Below are 19,570 nucleotides of genomic sequence, written 5' to 3' on the forward strand. Positions count from 1 at the left end.
GAAATGCTCCTCAATGTTTGCAAGCATTCATCCAGTGCAGGCATCCTCAGTAAAACACAGTGATGCCACAATGGTCACACATGGCGCATTGATGTCAATTTGGAGTTGATTCATTAGAGTACAAATAGAATGAATCGATGAACGATAACGCAAATCTTGAACAGACAAATCTTGACTTACAGCCATTCATTTAGCAACGATTCAAAGTTGCAATGGCACTGAAAATGTGACTTAACAATCTTATCCTCGCAGCAACCCCACAGTTAAATGATCAAAGTTTGGGTGCTTGGCAACTGGCCTGTATTTATAACGGTTGCAGCATCCCTGGGATCTCTATTTGTGACCTTCCCAAGGCACCTTCCAACAAGCAAAGTCAATGGGCGAAGCTTGAGAATCACATAATTTATTGAACAACTGCAGCGATTTGCTTAGCAGCTGTGGCAAAAAAAGATTGCAAAATGGTCATGACTCACTTAGCAACTGCCATGCTTAGCAATGGAAATTCTGAAAGTCCCGATTGTGGTTGTAAGTCAAGGACTATCTGTATACTAATGCAAATATGTAAGTGATAGCATTTGTATCATTATACAGGTTTTACCATTTACCATTTGCCTCCCCCTCCAGAAATCCATGCACTGAACTAGTTATTCTGAGCCACCCATCACAATCCTTTTAGTGATGAATGTTCTTTTATTTAAGCAAATTGTTTTTCACTTTCTCCTTTCTTTCTTCCTGTTGCATCATAAACAGAAACAAAACAGAGTTTGGCAGTTTGACTGCCATGTTCCTTTACTCTAAAGAAGACCCTTCCCACGTTTCTGGCCAAATAGACATTTAATATTATATTATGGCTGCTCCCCAGAAACGGCTGGGAGAGAGCGGTTATCTATTTACCAAATGGCTGACTTACCTGCCAATCTTCTCAGTCCCAACCTTCAAACTCTGGACTGTCCATAATCACAACGGTCCTTTTTCTGAGGAGATGGCATTTGTCCAAAACAAAGGACTGCCTAGCGTTGCTAATCAAGATTATGGGGCCCTTTGGGAGTCCAGAGAGAGCCCTGGAAATGAAGATGATATTGGAGGCTGGCGCTTTGCTTTGCAGCATGCCAATTTTCTATTTTTTAATTAAAGCTGTTACTTTAATGTAACCACCCGGGAGAGAAATCTTGCCAAATATGTGTGTGTGGACATACTGATGCCCTGAGGTACCAGCAGTTCTAAGGCCTGGTGCATATGAGATTTATTTTAGGGTTCTTCCTCATTACACATTCCTGTTGTCCTTTACCAGACACTAGAAAAATATGCTGTTGTCAGTTATGTTACTCCCACAGCTTAAATGTGCCTCAGCAACAAGGCTGGGGAGTGGTGCTGTTCTTATAAATATAGAGCAGAAGAATTTCAAGGCAGTGATGGGTAGATTTCCCTTCCTTTTCACCTGGCAGTGTGAAAATCAACCACCAACTGAGTTCATAATGTGTGGCTGGAAGAGGATGGGACTCTGCAAATGTCTGTTAATGATGGCTTAGCTTGGATGTAGAAAAAGCTTGTTTTCCACAAGGATGTTAGATATTCCTAATATATACAAAAACATATACTCCAAACTCACATTTATACCTGAACTTGTAGTCCTTGACTTACAACCGACCATCCGAAGTTACAACGGCACTGAAAAAAGTGACTTATGACCAGTCCTCACAGTTATAACCTTTACAGGATCCCCATGGTCACATAATAAAAAAGCAGGCATGTATTTACAAGGGTTGCGGTGCCCCATGGTTATGGGGTCACCATTTGTGATCTCCCCAGAAAGCTTCAACAAGCAAAGTCAATGAGGCAAGCTGGGTTTGTTTAATGACAATGGGATTCAATAATGGAGATGATTCACTTAACTATAGCAGAAAATGTCAGAACATTGAGTGTGACTCATTTAACAACTGCCTTGCTTAACAATGGAAATTCTGGTCCCAATTATCATATTTTGAGGACTACTTGCAAATACTGTATGGTCAATACAGTGCTAGTACAAGCTGGCATGACTCAAAACACCCAGAAATTGTCTACAAAATAGTGCACAAAATAGCTGCCCCTTCCAAATTAATCAAAATGGCGAAAAGTGCGGTCACGCAAAAATACTTGATCGCAAAAGAAGCTGAACGTCTATCTTGCTCTCCCTTCAGGCCTAAACTGCTGGCAGGATTTGATTCTTTCTCCCAGATTAAATTGATTGGATTGTTCCTGTACTTCTTAAAAGAGGGACCTGCAGTTTTTCCCCAAGGCTGTTAAACATCTATTTGAAAAAGAGATGTACTGTTCTTCCCGAAGATTGGTAGTCCATGGAAATGAGAGTCTCAGCATGTCCCAAATGATATTTGAGGTGTTCAGGGAGACATGCTTATTTATTTATTTAATTTCTATAACTGCCCATCTCAGTCAATGACTCTGGGTGACTTACAATTCAAAAAAAGTATATTACAATGAGGGCATGCCCACAATAGCCTCAAACAGCCAATAGGAGCTGGGGTAATCCCATCCCCTGACTCATTATTGACAGCATTATTATTATCATTCACATAGCAAAGAGGATTTTCCCCTCTCTCTTGACCTCCCTGTGTTCTTCACAGGTCAATGGGGGTGACCATCTGGGAACTGTTTGAATTTGGCTCCCAGCCTTACCGCCATCTTTCCAACGAGGAGGTGCTGACGTTTGTGGTCAAGGAGCAGCAGATGAAACTGGCCAAACCTCGCCTTAAGCTTCCTTACTCAGACTATTGGTGAGTTCTTCTTCCTTAGGCCAACAAATCCATCACCCACCAACCAGGATGCCATCAGCCCAGGCCCCTTCCAGAGAAATCCAGTAGAAGCCACAATGACGTCACAAGAGCCATTAAGCCCCATTGTGCAAATGATGCGCGAACAGGTAGTGCTTCAGTTGGAACTGTTTGAAGTTACGATGGACCAGAGGTGGTATTCAGCAAGTTCTGACCAGTTCTGGAAAACCGGTAGTGGAAATTTTGAGTAGTTCAGAGAACCGGCAAATGCCACCTCTGGCTGGAGATTTTACAGTATCCTTCCCCTGCCATGTTCACCAGGCCACGCCCACAGAACCGGTAGTAAAAAAAAATTGAATCCCACCATTGCGATAGACCTCACCAAAAGGTACTTTGAACCCAGTTCCAAAGTTCTAACAGTCAGGCCTTTCCCCACATTTTGAGTGCTCAGCAATCGGCCCATTTTCACAGCTGTTTGTAGTGTCCTTTGGTAAGATGACAATGATTTACAATGCTTCTTGCCAAAAATTGGTGTTTGCTTCTGGTTTCCAGCAAAAACGCCCCATAGAGATCAATAGGTTTGCTTAATGACCGCAACACTTGCTCAACAACCACAGATCCACTTAATGACTGCCTGAAGAAAAGGTCATAAAAATGGACCAGTCACTTGGTGACTCATTTTATGAGTCATGACTTATGACTGTAATGGGCAGGATCCATTAGGGCTGTAATTCAAAGATTACATATCCCCAAAGGGGCTTTTTCAAAAGGCAATTGGACTTTGTTTTCCTTGAAGACAATTCTAAGAATTGAGAACTGAAGAAGCTTCTTGGATGAGAAATGAAATGTCTTCCAGGAAAAACAAACTCCAGTTGCTTTTTGAAAAAGCCTCTTTGGGACAACCATGACCTGGATAACTGAGAATTTCCATAGACATCAAAGACTATCTGTATACATAATTTGCATCAGTTGTATCACAACACCTTGATAGATACGGCTTCATTTGCCCCCCACCCCACCCCATCTTCCCCCCCCCCCCTGCAGATGTCCCTGTTCCCTTCATCCTTGACAGACATCTATTGAGGTTTCATGGACAGTTTGTGATCTGGGATGTTATCCCTAAACTTTGTGATGCTTGCCTTAGCATTCTTGTTTCTCCTAATGTTCTTCTATTCTCCCCTCTCTCTGTATTCCTCTGACTCTTCCTCTATCCACCCATTTCTTTCTCTGCACTGTCAATCTGGCCAGGCTTTCTTTAGCTATGAACTCTCTTTCCATTTTTTTTCCTTTTCCTATTCTTCCTGGCTCGTGTTAGCTAATTCAGGGGTCCCCAACCCTGGTCTGTGGACCGACACCAGGCTGTGGCCTGCCAGAAACTGGGCCACGCAAACAAGTGAAGTCCCATCCATGGCATGCAAGCAGCACATGAAACCATGCCCTCTCCTGTCGTTGGAAAAACCTTTTTCTGTGGAACTGGTCCCATGTGCCCAAAAGGTTGGGGACCTCTGAGCTAACTGACTGTCTGCAGCTTTCTATTTATGTCAGTAATTGTCTAAGATGCTTTCCAGTTTAATATTTTTATTGAGTGATATATAAAATATTATAAAATATAAAATAGAAAAGTAAATAGAAAAGCAGTAGGGAGGAAAAGGGGGAAGAGAAGTGAGGAAGGATAAGAAAAGAAAAAGAAGATTAACTTCCGACTCTCTGTTGCAGTAAAATAAGGCATTAACATCAAATCACAACTTTTTGCTTTTTCATAATAATATGAACAATGCATTTCTGTAAAAATCTATCAATCTACTTGGTGAAACCCAAAATCAAAGTTTCATTCTTTTCCACTTCAAGCACCAAATTCAAAAGCGGTCTCCAAGTGGAAGCAAAAGTACTTATGTTCATTTCTTTAATCAAAGCAGTCAATTTCTATTTCTGTCAGTAATTATCTAAGATGCTAATTTGGGCTGAGGATTTCCTTTCAGATATTTTAAATATTTTTTCTAGTAGTAGTAGTAGTATTTTTAATATCTCATCATAACATATTGTGAAATCCTATAAAAAAAAATCAAGAAAGAAAGAATGCAGTGAAACAGTATAAAAAGAGGATTTTTTTTTTAAAAAAGGCATTCTTTCTGTTGCAATTTTTTTTTTTTTTATCATCCACACTGACTTTAAATATAAAAAGTCTGGTTATAATATAGGTCAATACATAATTATAAACTTTCCTATCTTTATTAAATAAAAATACTACATAAGTTGCAAAAAAAGTTGTACCTGATATAAAAACTATATACAAAAAAGAGTTGTCCCTGATGTGTAAATCTATTTATCTATCAATCCAATTGACCTAGCATTTGTTTGCTATATTAAAAAAAAGCAATCAACAGTAACCCCAAAATAATCTTCAAAGCAATCTTCAAAGCCAGTGGAGTGCACCTTTTTATGGATCATCTTCTCTCAAAGGATCAATTTGATCTCCACCTTTAAGATTGCTATGGAATATGTTCTATCCTTATGTTTTTTTTCTGGTGGGGAGGGAGTTCAGAGGGCAGGGCCTGGTGACATCATCATACACATGGCGCCATTTTACATCCTGGCATCAAGTATTGTAGAAGCAAGCCTGTAAGGGCACCGTTTTCCTGATGGTGTCAGCATGCACATGTTACCATTTGGGGTTCTCAGAGTTTGCTGTGGACACTGCTGATGCTGCTATCCTAAAAGGGATCCATCTGGATGAATGAGTGAGCCTTTGCTTTCCATTAGGAAGTTTAGGCTCTGCCATCTGTAAGGAGAAACCCTGAAGAGATGCTGTCAGACTTCACAACAGGTTTAACTAGGTCAATAAAAGATAGGACAATGTTTATGCAACATACTAAGCTTCATTACAAATACTTTGTCTAGGTTCTTTTTAATTTAAGGGCTTAGCATATGTGAACACTGCCCATTTAGATGGTTTATGATTCAGTGCCTTTTCAGTAGATTTATGATTTAGTGCACTCCACATAAAACTGCCCTTGAAGACTATCTGGTGCAGAATAAAGCTGCAAGGGCAATTCTGGGTGCCCCGAGGACTGTCACACCTCTACAGTTGTGTGAACTGTATTGTGTGCCAGTTTACTTCTTCCGAGTCCAATTCAAGGTGTTGGTTATTACCTTTAAAGCCCTTCATAGCATGGGACCATAAGAAATAATTTTGTCTCACTCACATTGTCCTGTCCCACCCAGTCAGGCATGGAGGTTATGTTATGGATCCCATCGATTAAAGATCTCTGACTAACGGAGTCTAGGAAGGAAGACTTCTCTGCTGTTGCCCCTCCCAGAATATCCTCCTCCCAAAAGTGAGGCTGATCTCCATTTTTTCTGGCATTTCAAATGAGTGTGAAGTCTTGGCACTGGCAACTCACATGATGTGATGGAATCACCAGCTGATGAAAAGGAGGCCTTGATTGGAGTGGGGGTAGGTTAAAAGATGTTCCAGCTTAGAGCTCATTGAAGGAGGAAACATTTGAAGTCAATATTTCTAACATTTCCAGTCTGGCGAATTTCTTTTAAACTGGTGATCATTGATCCATCCTTGGAGCATTTCCAGTTCCTTGAACCCGACACATGGGGTTCAAGAGCATCATGCAACCTTGATGGTGGTTGGTGCCTCGAGAGCACTCCTTCTACCTTTTAACTTATCTTTTATCTTTGTTTTTAGTTGTTTCTCATACTGTTTTAATTCTATTTTCATTGTTATTTTTTTATACAGTTTTATGATTTTTACTTGTCAACTGCCCAGCATCCTTTAAATAGTGAGCAGGGCAGTGCCTAAATTTGATAGATAGATAGATAGATAGATAGATAGATAGATAGATAGATAGATAGATAGATAGATAGATAGATAGACAGATAGACAGACAGACAGACAGACAGACAGAGAGATAGATAGATGATAGGTAGGTAGTGGATACCAGTTTGAATTCTAGAACCATTGAGTGCAAGAGGGGAAAGAGAAATTGAAGATCTAGTCAAACCACCTGTCTGGTGTGGGAATTCACTTATAAAAGCTAGTGTTGTTTGCAAGCGAAAGTTTCTTTGGGGTTGGCAAAGGGTTAGGGTTGTCCATAGAATGTGCTGAGATGCAGCAACGATGCTTACCTCACTTTGATCTTCCTGCCCTTCCCCCCCCCCCGACCCACCCTCAATGGTTGCTATTGACTTCTGCATCTCTACCAGGTACCCATCTGTTCTCTCTTTAGGCTGGGGCATGCTCCTCTTAATAAGATTAGATGGGCCAATGATTTAATGCCATATTGTAGCTCTTCTATGTTAGAACAATTCTCCAAGATCTATAAATGGTTTGCATCTCCAGCTGCTCTACTTCTCACCCATTTTGCTCTCCTGATGTCACAGCCATTCTCCTTCCATTCTTGGGACTGACTTTTCCCATTTTTTTGTACTTCGTGAATGACTTCAGAATGGTATTTTTATATGCTCTACTTCACTTTTTTTACTGGTTGACTCTTTCTCCCTACTCTCTCTTGCTGTAGTTGTCAAGCTCTTTCTAATTTTGCATATCTGTTTCTACCTTTGCTTTTCCTTTTGCAACTCTGTAGGGTGTCCAATTCTTCCTCTTTTTCCAACTGTTCTTTTGCAACACTTTTTTTTGCTTCATTTTAAATGTTCCCAATCCCTGCTGCCCGCCCCTTAGCTGTCCTTTCAGGCTGTCTTCCCACAACTGTGTTTTTTCCACCCTATTTCTGCCTGTTTTTCCGACTGTTCCTCTATCCTCCCTCCAACCCTGCCCCACTGCAGGTATGAGGTGATGCAATCATGCTGGCTACCAGGTTTTCATCGCCCAACTATGGAAGAGCTGCACTTGCAGGTGAGCTACCTGTTGAATGAGCGCTCCAATGCTCAGGCAGAGGAGAGTTTTGAGTGGCGCTGGAGTGCCCTGAAACCCATGCGTTCCTCTTCCCCACCACCGGCTTCCTCTTCTACAGCACGCCATCACTGCTCATCAGATGAGATTTCAGCCTACCCACTCCTGGATGGATTCCATGGTGGAGACATGGATGACATCCTGACCGTGACTGAAAGCAGTGGAGGGCTGAACTTTGAGTATATGTGGGAGAAGGCCCGACTTGGGCGATGGAAGGGCCCTGCCTCAGCACCACCCGAATACTCTTCCAGCAACGGTGGGCTAGCAGTGCCTGGCAGCAACCCATTCTATGAACAGGCAATACACCGTGGGCACAGTCTGGAGACGCCCAGCGTTGTGCCTGTAATCAGCGCCCGCAGCCCTTCCGTCAGCAGTGAATATTACATTCGCCTGGAGGATCACGGTAGTGGCGAAGGGCCAGTGTGTGCCCCCAGCCCTGGTTCAGCACCACAGCCCCTCTTTCCCTCTGATTGGGATTGCCACAATGCTCCTCTTCGGCCACCCGAGCAGTCCAATACTAACCCTTTCTTGTCTGGGGGCAGTGGTGAAAGCAATCCTTTCCGTGTCGATGGTGAGATCCAAGAGACGTCGCTGACAGAGACGCCAGCCACAGAAAGTGAAGCTTTCCTTGCAGAATCCCTACTTACTGTGTATCGTGAATTGGAGGATCAGCAGCGTAGCTGGGATGCGGAGATGATGGAAGAACGAGGGGCAGGGGAGACGCTTGCTGGGGACCCCTCAGAGTTCCAAGGGTCACCTTCCTGGGAGCAGGAGCCTTCTCTGATGGAGGACCGCAGTTCTGGCAGCAGCACGGATGATGGTGGAAGCAGCATTGGAGGAGGGCGGCGCAAACTTCTGCCCTGCCCTCTGTGCACTCGGGCCTGTTGCACCTGTGCCATCCCTCGAGGGGATGTGGTAAGCAGTTGGAGCAATCATGGCCCACCTTTGAGGCGTCCTCACCGTGATAGCTATGGCACCGAGGATGACTCCTCCCTCAAAGTGGAGCGAGGCTCCCTATCTGACTGTTCTATCATACCCCCTAGAGACTGTGATGGAGATACTGGGGAGCAGAGTGAATTTTATGACCCACTCATGGGCACAGCTGTGAAGACCTATGAACTTCAAGATTACCCAAAGCAAAGAGGCGGGGGAAACATCCGCCCGCCTGGGTCACCCTTTCCAACGATGTCATCTGCGTGCTGCAATGTGATCGTCCCTGTAGAGATACCACCATTGTCTACTCTAGCTGAGACTAACGATGAGGAGACAATTGCAATTCTCCCAGAAGCTGTGGATGGATTTTCAGCTGGCCCTGCAACTTTGAGCCTCTCCCCAGCAGCACCTGACCGGCAAAGAGGAACCCTAGATTCTGTAGATTCCTTGGACATCCCTTCTAATACGAGTTCCTCAGATGTCTGCAGCCCAGCCTCCCACTACTCCTCCCCAGGACAAAAATTTGGGGATAGTGGTTATGAAACAGAGAGCACTTTTTCACCTGAGTTTATATTTAAAGAGGAATCACCTCCCTCACCTTCTGGAGAAGAGGAAGAAATAGAAGCAGAAAACGATCCTGTCAAAGTCCCAGCAACGCCCATCTCTCAGTCTACTAGTGATCTGACGCTCTCAGTGAGTGAAGAAGGGACTGAATTTGAAGAAGAGGTCGGCAGGAGCTTGGGGCTTTCAACCCCTCACCGTGATTCTGCTTACTTCTCTGATGGGGAGGCCGAATCCTCTGAGGCACCAGTTGTAACCAGAACTGAGGAAGAAAAGCCTTCAGAGAAGGCAATAGTAGAGGCAGGTTTTGTGGTTCAGGTATGCAAAGAACAGTTGTTGGTCACACTGCAAGAAAATGTCACACGGAATCTACTTTGCAGCCAGAAGGTGCCAAAATTGGGCTCTTCACAACTTGCCTCCTTAAAAGATCAGGCCATTGTCAAGCTTTGGAGCCTGGAGCCAGAAGAGACACAGAAAACTGGGGAAGAGGAAGAGAAGGAAAAAGAAAGAGGAGGAAAAGAAAAAGAAGGAGGAGAGGAAAGAGAAGAAAAAGAGGAAGAAGGGAATGAGGAAAAAAGCCACCTTGAGGAAACAGTGCATTTCCAGTGGTCAGAAAGTGTGGCAGATAAAGCAGAAGAAGAAGAAGAAGAAGAAGAAGAAGAGGAAGAGGAGGAAGAAGAAAAGCAGCAGCAGAAGAAGGAAGGAACTGGAGAATCTGAAGAGAAGCAACTGGAATGGAAAGAAGAAGAAAGGAAGGAAACAGAGAAAGCTATCCTTACTGAGATCCAAAGTGAACCCATGACTAACTTGGAACAATCACAAGATCCTCAGGAAGACACTTATGTAGCAACTGACCAGTTTAAAAAGGAGCAAGAGCTTGGGGTCCCTGTGAATCAAGCCAGTGAAGATATCAAAGGTAAATTCTACAATCTATAATTCAGGGTGGCAGTAACAGGAAGAAGTTCGTGTAACAAACAGGATGGAAAAACATCCACTTGGCTTAAAATTACAGAGGTTGAGAATCACTGATTTAATGGGAAAGTGGCAGCGGCCAAGCATGTGGTGGTGGAGGAAGTGGTAGGGAGAATTCAAGATGGTGGTTCAAGTCCAGGTGTGGTATTCTACTGGTTTGGACCGGTTTGGGCGAACCGGATGTTAAATTTGCATCTGGTTCGCTGAACTGGTATTTGAACCGACTGGCTGGCTCTGCCCACCCCTCCCCTCCCAGGAGTCTCCACATGGCGCATTTTCGATGCAGATAAGTGCAGGGTCTGCACGGGAAGTGCAGGGTCTGGGAGGGGGAAAATGGCCCTACTGGAAGTACCGGAAGTCGCAAAACAGGCCGGTTTCTAGCTTCTGAAGGACCTCCAGAGCCTGAGGGAGGCCATTTTCACCCTCCCAGAGGCCTGAGGGAAGCCTCCGGACCCTAGGAAAGGTGAAAAACAGCCCTCCCAGGGCTGTTCCAGTAGGCCACGCCCACCATGGCCACACCCACCCAGCAACTGGGCAGCAAACCAGTTGCTGGGATTTTTGAATCCCACCCCTGTTTAAGTCACATTATTAAATCCCCAACACTTTAATATGCAGTTCATATTAAAAGGGACAGAGCTTTGATGGCACCATTGCAACCCCCATTATTACTTTACTTCTTCCCATCCATATCCCTGGCTGTGGTTCTCTGGAGCAGAATGAGTGTCCCATGAGGCCCTCTCCTAAGTTTCAAAATAAAATCTTAAATGAAGAAAGAAGAGTTCCTCCAACTCATAGGTATCCTGGAGACACTGAATAAGATTTGTTATTTTATTTTATTTTATTTTATTAACTTTATTTATTCAATTTCTATAGTTGCCTAACCCAACCAAGTGACTCTGGGCAACTTACAATTTGATCCAACAGTCCATTTTTTAAATTTTACTTCTTTCTTTTCTTTTCTTTTCTTTTCTTTTCTTTTCTTTTCTTTTCTTTCTTTCTTTTTTCTTTTGCTATAAAGCTTTCTTCCGCTATAGACTACATAAACACCACCCACAGACTTGACAAACAATTTTTGTGTGTGTGTAGGAGTGTTCTGCTAATCAATGTATATATTTTTTAAAAAATATAATTTTGAACAGGGTGGATTTATAGGCAATGTCACAAACAGTAAAAAAAATAAAAATCTTTTAGCTGCTTTATTAATCCAACCGTGAGCAACACAGTTCAATCCATAGTGTTAGATGGAAAAAGGTAATTAGTTGCAGAAATGATCACAAATGTATTATGCTGTCAATTTTTCCATGCATACTAGTTGTCTACAGACCAAGGTAGTTTTGGTAATCAAATTAGAGTAAACCATTCATTTTGAATTAATACATGTGGCAGCTCATACCAGGTGATATGTGAGCAAAAAAAAAAAAGTACTTGTGGTGAAATAATACATTCTCTCTCTTCCTCCCTCTCTCTCTCTCTCTCTCTCCCCCCTCTCTCTGTCTCTGTCTCTGTCTCTCTCACTCTCTTACATCCCAACTCTTTTATTCTTGACTGGTTTCCATGTTAATTGTCCTTCTTGACCTTGGACCATTGGCTCTTCCATCACTTTCCTTTCTCCTGGCAATCCTGGCCTTTGACCTCTAACCTTTGCCTTCAGTCAAGCTATCCCGTTTGTCTCTGTCACTGCCGCCACTGGCTTTGCAGACATTTCCCCCGTCTGGCGGAGCAAGGAAAGGACCATTTTGGGAAGGAACCGCTTTGGGGGAGGGTCCAGTTCTGGGAGGGAGAGAGGCTTCCCTAGGAGGAGAAGAGGAAGAGGAAGAGGATGCTGAAGAAGATGAGGAAGGAGGCTTGGCTGGAAGCGGAGGGAGGGGCGTGCCCATTGTGGTGAGTGAAAGCGATGATGCCCGCAATTTGCGTGGCCTTCTCAAGTCACCCCGCTCAGCGGAAGAGGCAGCAGCTGAGTTGGACCGCAAGCGGAAAATGGTCTCCTTCTTTGATGATGTCACCGTCTACCTCTTTGATCAGGTGAGTAATGAGGAGGTGAAGGATGGAGAGGATTAAAGTTGATTCACAACAGCATGAAGAAGGACTTCAATAGTCCCATTTCCAGGCAGTGTCTCTTCTTTTAGGGATCCTGGACCTTGTCTTTCTCTTATCTTCTGCAACTCTGAGTTTATTTCTTCCCACCCAATTGTCCACTCTTTAAATTCTCTGTCAATGCACACAACACATATTTCCTTTGGGGTCTGGCTTAATCCCAGCCATGCTGTCCTTTCATGCCTCCTTTTAGAAACAGCCAATGATCTGTGGATAATAGGTTTTCCTCCTAGCAGTTGGCTGCCTTGGATCTATTCCAATAGCTGAAAGGATTCAAGCATATTTACAATAATGATGACATGCAATATGAAAGCTCTTTTCTCCCTTGTGGTTTACATCAATGGTCGAAGGTCCTGAAAACCTCAGGGTTTCTTCCAGTTCGCATCCTGCTAGTCTTATCTCTCTTCCCGCCCCATGATTTTAAACAGTCGATTGCTAAACTTTTGCATTCTGATAAATGATTTTCCTTTCTTACTTATTTGATTGAACTATACCTCAGTCCAGAGGGACTTTAGATGGATAATTCATTTTAATTCCTGTCCATGTTTATATATAGGAGACACCAACCAATGAACTGAGTTCACAGGGAGCCCCTGATGGTGATGCCCCTTCGCCTGGCTCAGCAGCCGAACCGGGACTTGATACTTTCCCACCAGCTGATGGCTTCAGTGAGTACTGGAACAAGTCAGAAATATCTACCCTCTCTAGCAGCCTTAAATGTCAAATAGGAGATGGGCCATCTAGCTACAGAGTCAGAATGGACTAAGGCTGAGCTATCCAGGTGCTTTTGATAAGAAAGTGGTATGTGAAATAAGTTGGAGGAAAGAGTCAAGTTTCAGGAAGGTTTGTGGTCAAACTGATTGTCAGATATAGAAAAATAGACTGATGAAGACTGAATTAAGTCCAAAAGAGATTAAGTTTGATTTTGAAGGAAGAATGCTGAAAGGGATCAAAGATAGCTACAAAAATCAGCTTGGCATGAGGACAATTTCAAGAAGAAGCAAACTAAGTTCAGAATAAAACAAATGCAGATTGGAATCAGAAAGTTCCCCATCCATCCATCCATCCATCCATCTCCTGCCACAATTTGTATTACATTCAGGCATTTAGAAACAGAGTTAGTCTAGCAGAGTGATCATCTTGGGTATCAGTCAAAACTGATGAACAAGAGTCCTAGTAGAATTTTCACACTTATGATTGTTTGCTTCAACAAAACAATAAACTTGAATGCTAATTTTAGGACAGGAATGGGCAATGTATGAGGTACCTTTTATAAGGCTGGAAGAGACTGCTCAGTGATGCTGTGGTATTACTGAAAGGACAAGACTGCGTTGGTTTGTTAGTTTCTTTGTGGAATGGGTTATTTAGAGAATGAGAATAGCAATAGCACTTAGACTTATATACCCCTTCACAGTGTTTTATAGCCCTCTTTAAACAGTTTACAGATTGTCCCCAACAATCTGGAGCCTCATTTTACCGACCTTGGAAGAATGGAAGGCTGAGTCAACCTTGAGCCTGGTGAGATTTGAACTGCCAAATTGCAGGCAGCAATTTGGGGGAATATCTTAAAATTGCTAAGGTTGAGAAACACTGATTTAGAATAATTGCTACTATTCTACCTCCCATCTTCATCTCTAAATGTTCAGTTTGTTCATTGATGGTTCCACCATCTCTCTGTGTGTATTTTTAAAGCTGTAAATCATTTGGATGTTTCACTTGAGGTGGAAAAATGGCATTGGTGAATTTACCCTTGAAAATGGAATCAGATTTCCAGGTATAAAATGCCAGGTGAGATATAGTTCCATTTTATTTCCTATTGGTCAGATCCTATCTCTATTGTTGTTTACAATTCTGGGCACCACACTTGAAGAAAATTATTCATAGAAGGACAATGAAGAAGACTGAAGGACAAGAAACTAAGCTGAAAAGAATCTAAGGAAGCAGAAAGCTCTAAGAAGAGAAAATAAAAGGCAGATGATTGTGGTAGAGATAAAGTAAGAGAACATGCAATATTTGAAAGAGAATAGAAAAGGATGTAGAAAAGGATGAAAGATTATCTACAATTCCAGAATGCAAAACTGGGAATAATAGCATTGAGGTACAGAAAGATTGAGATTGGATGAATATTAGAAAGAAACCAGAGATACGATTTCCTCTTGGATGTGATCAAGTGGAAATTGGACGACCATCCCTGTCAGGCAGTGGTTTTCAAAATCGGTTTGTTAGGGCACTTTGTTTTGCTGCTGTAAAATAGTAAGAACTGAGGAAAGACACTAAGATACTTATGTGTTTGTGACCCACTAACAATATTTTAATTTTTACATTTTTACAATATCAGAAATAGAAATGGATTTCAACACAATTTAAAGAAGGGCTGGACAACCTGTGTGGCCTCTCGTTTCTTTTTTTGCAAAAAGTTCTCCCTGCAGTGGCTAAAACTGGGGCAGAGTTTCTCAGCATTTGTTGAAGTATATATGAAAGTGCTAATGTAAACCTTCAAATAAGGAAGTTTTTTTAAATAAGGAAAACTAGGAAAACATGCAAAAATTCCTGGTGTGGCCTAGTAAATCTGCAAAAATGTTAAGTCCAGCCAGCAAGATTTTGTCTAGATTTAAGTGCATTCGTACAAATAACATTTTCCTCCCAGTTTTTGCTTGGATGGATAAATTTTTTCTGTATCTTTCCTGGGTATGATGATTGGGATCATTTGATTGTCTCCAATGCAAAGACAGAACAGAACTGCAAGTCCCCAGGTGAGCTTCACTTTTATTTCTGCCTTGGTTCGTCTTTTTCTGTGGAGACTCCTGCAAAGTGAATCTATCTGAAGATAAACATTGTTCTTTAGCATTCTTCAATTTAAATCCATTTCAGGTGTGAGTGGAAATAAACTTCTTAAAATGAATATGTGCTTCAGTTAGTAGAAATTTAGGAGACATTGCATAATAATTATGCTGACGCTGGCTGATCCTTTTAAAAAAATAATCTCCACATAGTTTATTTTTAGTATATAATTTTTATTGCCTCCATGAAGGCTCAGAATCTAAAATCATCATATTAAGGCAGATGGTGTTACACATTCTTCCTTATTCAGAAACTAATCTGCTTTGTGCTATGGCCAGGCCTGATGATGGAGGTATATCCAATTTTAAAAACTATTTCCTATGTAAGGAAGTGTAATTCCCCCTAAAGGCCTCAAGATACAATAAACTTAAAAACAAAACAAAAGCAATTAAAAGGACAATAGATTACTAAAACAGCAGCCAAGAAGAATGTAAATTAATAGTTTCTGTTGGAAAAATAATGTCATAAGAGCTGAAAAATAGATCGAAGGCACAGAATATATATTACTTTCTGCTTTCCAAAACAGAGAGGTGGCTTACCAAGGTTCTTTGGAGAAGACATACCCAGTGTTTGGATATGATATTTAGAAGCCCATCTTCTGTAGTTGTCAAGCATATCAACAAAACTTGGTAGAACACAAAGAGCAAGTGCTGAAGTTTAACTGTCAACTGATGAACATGAGAAGAAATAGTTATTCTGATCAGATTTCTGATGTTTAGGGACATTTCATTGATTAATTGATTGATTGGCATCATCAATGCAGATTATTTTCTCCTTGGCAATCTGTCCCTAACCTGATCTTTCACGTCTTCCAGTAGAGTGCACTCATCAACATTATAAGTGAGTATATCCACTTTCTATTGGTTGCCCTCCTCTTTCATTTCTTTCACTTTGTACACCATCAGAGAGCTAAGTCTTCACATAATGTGTCTGAAGTAGGATAATGGAACCTGGTTATTTGTACCTTGACTAAGGTACGAATTGATTTATCAGAAAACAAATTGGAGGTCATCAGAATATGTATTGGACCACTCTGGATTCCCTTCTGGAATTTCCAAACATAATTCAAAAGAAGTCCCATGTAAAACACAGCATAGTGGTTAACTTTAAATGTATATACCGCTTTATAATGCTTTACAACCCACTCTAAGTGGTTTTTACAGAGTCAGCATATTGCCCCCAACAATCTGGGTCCTTTAGAAATACCAGTAAAATAGAATATTTGTAGCTCAGGATTGAGCTGTGCATTCCTTGGTGCTTTCTGAGCTTGGTGATTTTTTTGAAGATATTTCCTTACCAAACTAGATGCTACTGATGATGTTATCTATTTTGGTAATGAAGCTTTTATAAGAAAACCACCAAGCTCAAAGAGCACCAAGTATCCTTCAGTGATGCAGTAGTTGCAGCATAACACACTGACCTCAGCACATTTTATCCTTCTGTTATTGTTATCGCTGTTCTTGGAGATCTGCTAAATTAAATTAGGCAGCCATTCTGAAAGGTATGTTGCATAGGTTCATCACCTTGAATTACTCTGTAAAAATAATAAAGGTGGGATACAAATAAATAAATAATAGGGTCATAAATTGTGCTAAGTTCCTTATATGGAATTGGCCCCCTTCTAGTGCTCTGCATGACTTAATAGTATCTTTCCAAGCACTCAGAAGTGTTTTTATTCAATGACACAGACAGAGGCAAAGGATTTATGGAGATTCCTATATTCAGAATACACGTTGGCATCTGTCTTCACCGTCTGACAAGTTGTTTTCGGGCAGCCATGCTTTAATCCTGCTTAGTTTAAGATATGATTTAGGAAGCCTAAATAGCCCTGAGGTGACCTCCTTTGGCCTATAAGATCAAATACGAGGATCTGGACCTCCTGTTCATTTTGACAGAGTCTGTATAGCAGATCAATGGACTGAGAGGGAAGGAACTGTCAGGATTTTCCATTACAGGTCCTCAAATTTTCTTCTAGCATAGTGGAAGAAAGAGAAGTGAGAACTCGCAGAATGATAGGAAGACTTTTTTAAAAAAAAACAGTTGTTGTACAAAGCAGGTCAATAAAGTTTAATTGCAGAAATAATTTTCTCATGATGAAATTACATGTTCTATCAGGATGCGTGTGAGCATAGATCATTAGCCAGGTGTTTGTGAAATGCATGTATGTCTGTGAAAAAACAAGTTGACTGAAAGAACTTAAAGTGATTATGCTTCCATACCGAAATTAGCTTGTCAAATGGGAGCTGCAGAGCAGAGGGACATGAGGTGGAGTTGAGCAAATGGGAGGAATTAGGAAATAATGACATCGAGAAAATTTATACTCATTGCTATATTTTTCCTATTTATGCATCTAAGCACTATAAAATAAATTTTTCTGCAGCTAATTCTTGTACTCAACAGTGACCCAAAGACTGGGCTCATATGACATATGGAACTGAAACCTGGGTAAATAGAACAGATAACAGATAATCAGAATGGAAGGGACCTTGTAGATCATCTAGTCCAACCCCTCGCCCAAGCAGAAGACCCTACACCATTTTTGACAGATGGTAGTCCAATCTCTTCTTGAAAGTCTCAAGTGATGGTGCTCCCACAACTTCTGAGAGCAAGATGTTCCATTGGTTGATTGTTCTCACTGTCAGAAAGTTTCTCCTTATTTCCAGGTTAAATCTCTCCTTGTTCAGTTTCCATCCATTATTCCTTGTCTGCCTACAGATGCTTTAGAAAATAGCTTGACCCCACTCCTCCCTGTGGCAGCCCCTCAGATATTGGAAAACCGCTATCATGTCTCCCCTGGTCCTTCTCTTCACTAGACTAGCCAAGCCCAGTTCCTGTAACCATACTTTTTCTAGAGTCTCAACATCTTTTTTATAATGTGGTGAACAAAACTGGATGCAGTACTCTAGGTGTGGTCTTACTAAGGCTTTATAGAGTAGTATTAGTACCTCCCTTGATCTTGATTGTATCCCTCTGTTAATACAACTTAGGATTGCATTAGCTTTTTTGGTGGCTGCTGCACACTGCTTGCTCATATTTAGCTGGTTGTCCACTAAGACTCCAAGATCCTCTCACAGTTACTGCTATTGAGCCTGGTTTCACCCAGTCTGTATGCGTACTTTTGGTTTTTCTTGCCTAAGTGTAGGACTTTACTTTTCTCCACATTGAATTTCATTTTGTTAGATACGGCCCAGTGTTCTAGTCTGTCAAGATCCATCTGGATCTTGAGCCTATCTTCTTGGGTGTTAGCTATTCTTGCCAGCTTAATATCATCTGCAAATTTGGTAAGTTCCCCTTCTATTCCCTCATCTAAGTCGTTAATGAAGATATTGAAGAGTACTGGGCCTATGACGGAACCTTGTGGCACCCCACTGCTTACTTCCCTCATAACAAAACATAACTGCTTTGTTCCTAAAAACCAACATGCTATGCCCAAACAAATCACCCAGATAATGATCTAATACAGTGGTTCTCAACATTTTATTCACCATGACCCCCTTCCCCCCTTAAATATATTTTGTGGCCACTGACCAAGGTCCCAAGATTTATATCATAACATTTCTTCCAGCCTTCATAGACACCTTATCATGCCTCCTTCCCAGGGATCCCTGGACAACAGGTGGAGAACCACCAATCTAATATGATGGCCTGGTCATGCAACATATTCTTTTACTCTACTTTAGCATGTTGTGTAAACCTAGCCAGATTAAGATTTAAGCATGACATCATGTCAGAACTACTGATTATATTTTTTATCTTCTTCTTTACTCTGGGGTTGGCCAAATCTAACCTCCGTCCTATCTTCCCGCTTCTTCCTTCTCAATTCAGGTGGCAGTTTTGAGTGGGACGATGATTTCCCCCTCATGGCTCAGAACCCTTCCTACGTCTCCATGGTGTCAGACCCCAGCACAGCACAGCCACACCCAGCCCTTTCTTCACCGGTGCCCATGACGCCTGCCTTGCTGCCATCAGCCAAGCGGTCTGAGTCCAGCCTTGTGGACACTCTGAGATTCTCTCGCTTTACCGTTTCTCCTGCCCTAGAGCCACATCGGCCTCCATCCTGTGATTCTGAATTGGAACCCACAGCTGGTAAGGGGCATAGAGGCATAACATTCTTTTCCATTATCATATCTAGGGGAGGTTTAGTATGGGACATAGTGAGGAAGGAAAATTCCAGGTGGGGCTTTGTGGCATTTTGGTTCCAGGCCCAGTTACAGGCAGGAGTGGATGATAGAGGAATGGTTCTTCATATCTGAATGAACCTCCCCAAATTTCATCTTCCTATGATGTTGAATTTTCACTCCCATAATTTCCAGCCAGAGAGTTGTCCAATATTTCAGAAGAACATAAACGGAGGAAAACTACTTTAAGCTAACGAAGCCTTTTGATTGTATGGAAGCCATGGCCTTTCATAGAGTAATGGAGTTTCGCAGTAACCATACATAGAAGAGTAGCTTGAGCTTCCTAGGCCCATAAAATT

At 41.8% G+C, this 19,570-nt stretch overlaps 1 protein-coding gene across 1 annotated transcript in view; it reads left to right on the top strand.

The window, feature by feature from the left end:
• Positions 1-19,570, top strand: part of LMTK3 (lemur tail kinase 3) — a 37,240-nt gene that overhangs the window by 13,201 nt on the left and 4,469 nt on the right. Inside the window, exons 10-14 of the mRNA XM_087947173.1 lie at positions 2,625-2,774; positions 7,566-10,102; positions 11,810-12,180; positions 12,809-12,920; positions 18,919-19,179. Of these exons, the coding sequence (XP_087803299.1) occupies positions 2,625-2,774; positions 7,566-10,102; positions 11,810-12,180; positions 12,809-12,920; positions 18,919-19,179 (3,431 nt within the window). The remainder of the gene's footprint in view (positions 1-2,624; positions 2,775-7,565; positions 10,103-11,809; positions 12,181-12,808; positions 12,921-18,918; positions 19,180-19,570) is intronic.

The sequence above is a fragment of the Notechis scutatus genome, chromosome Z (genome assembly GCF_049901735.1).
Source record: "Notechis scutatus isolate UNSWTSFEM ecotype Mainland chromosome Z, rNotScu1.2, whole genome shotgun sequence".
In the NCBI taxonomy this organism is placed as follows: domain Eukaryota; kingdom Metazoa; phylum Chordata; class Lepidosauria; order Squamata; family Elapidae; genus Notechis; species Notechis scutatus.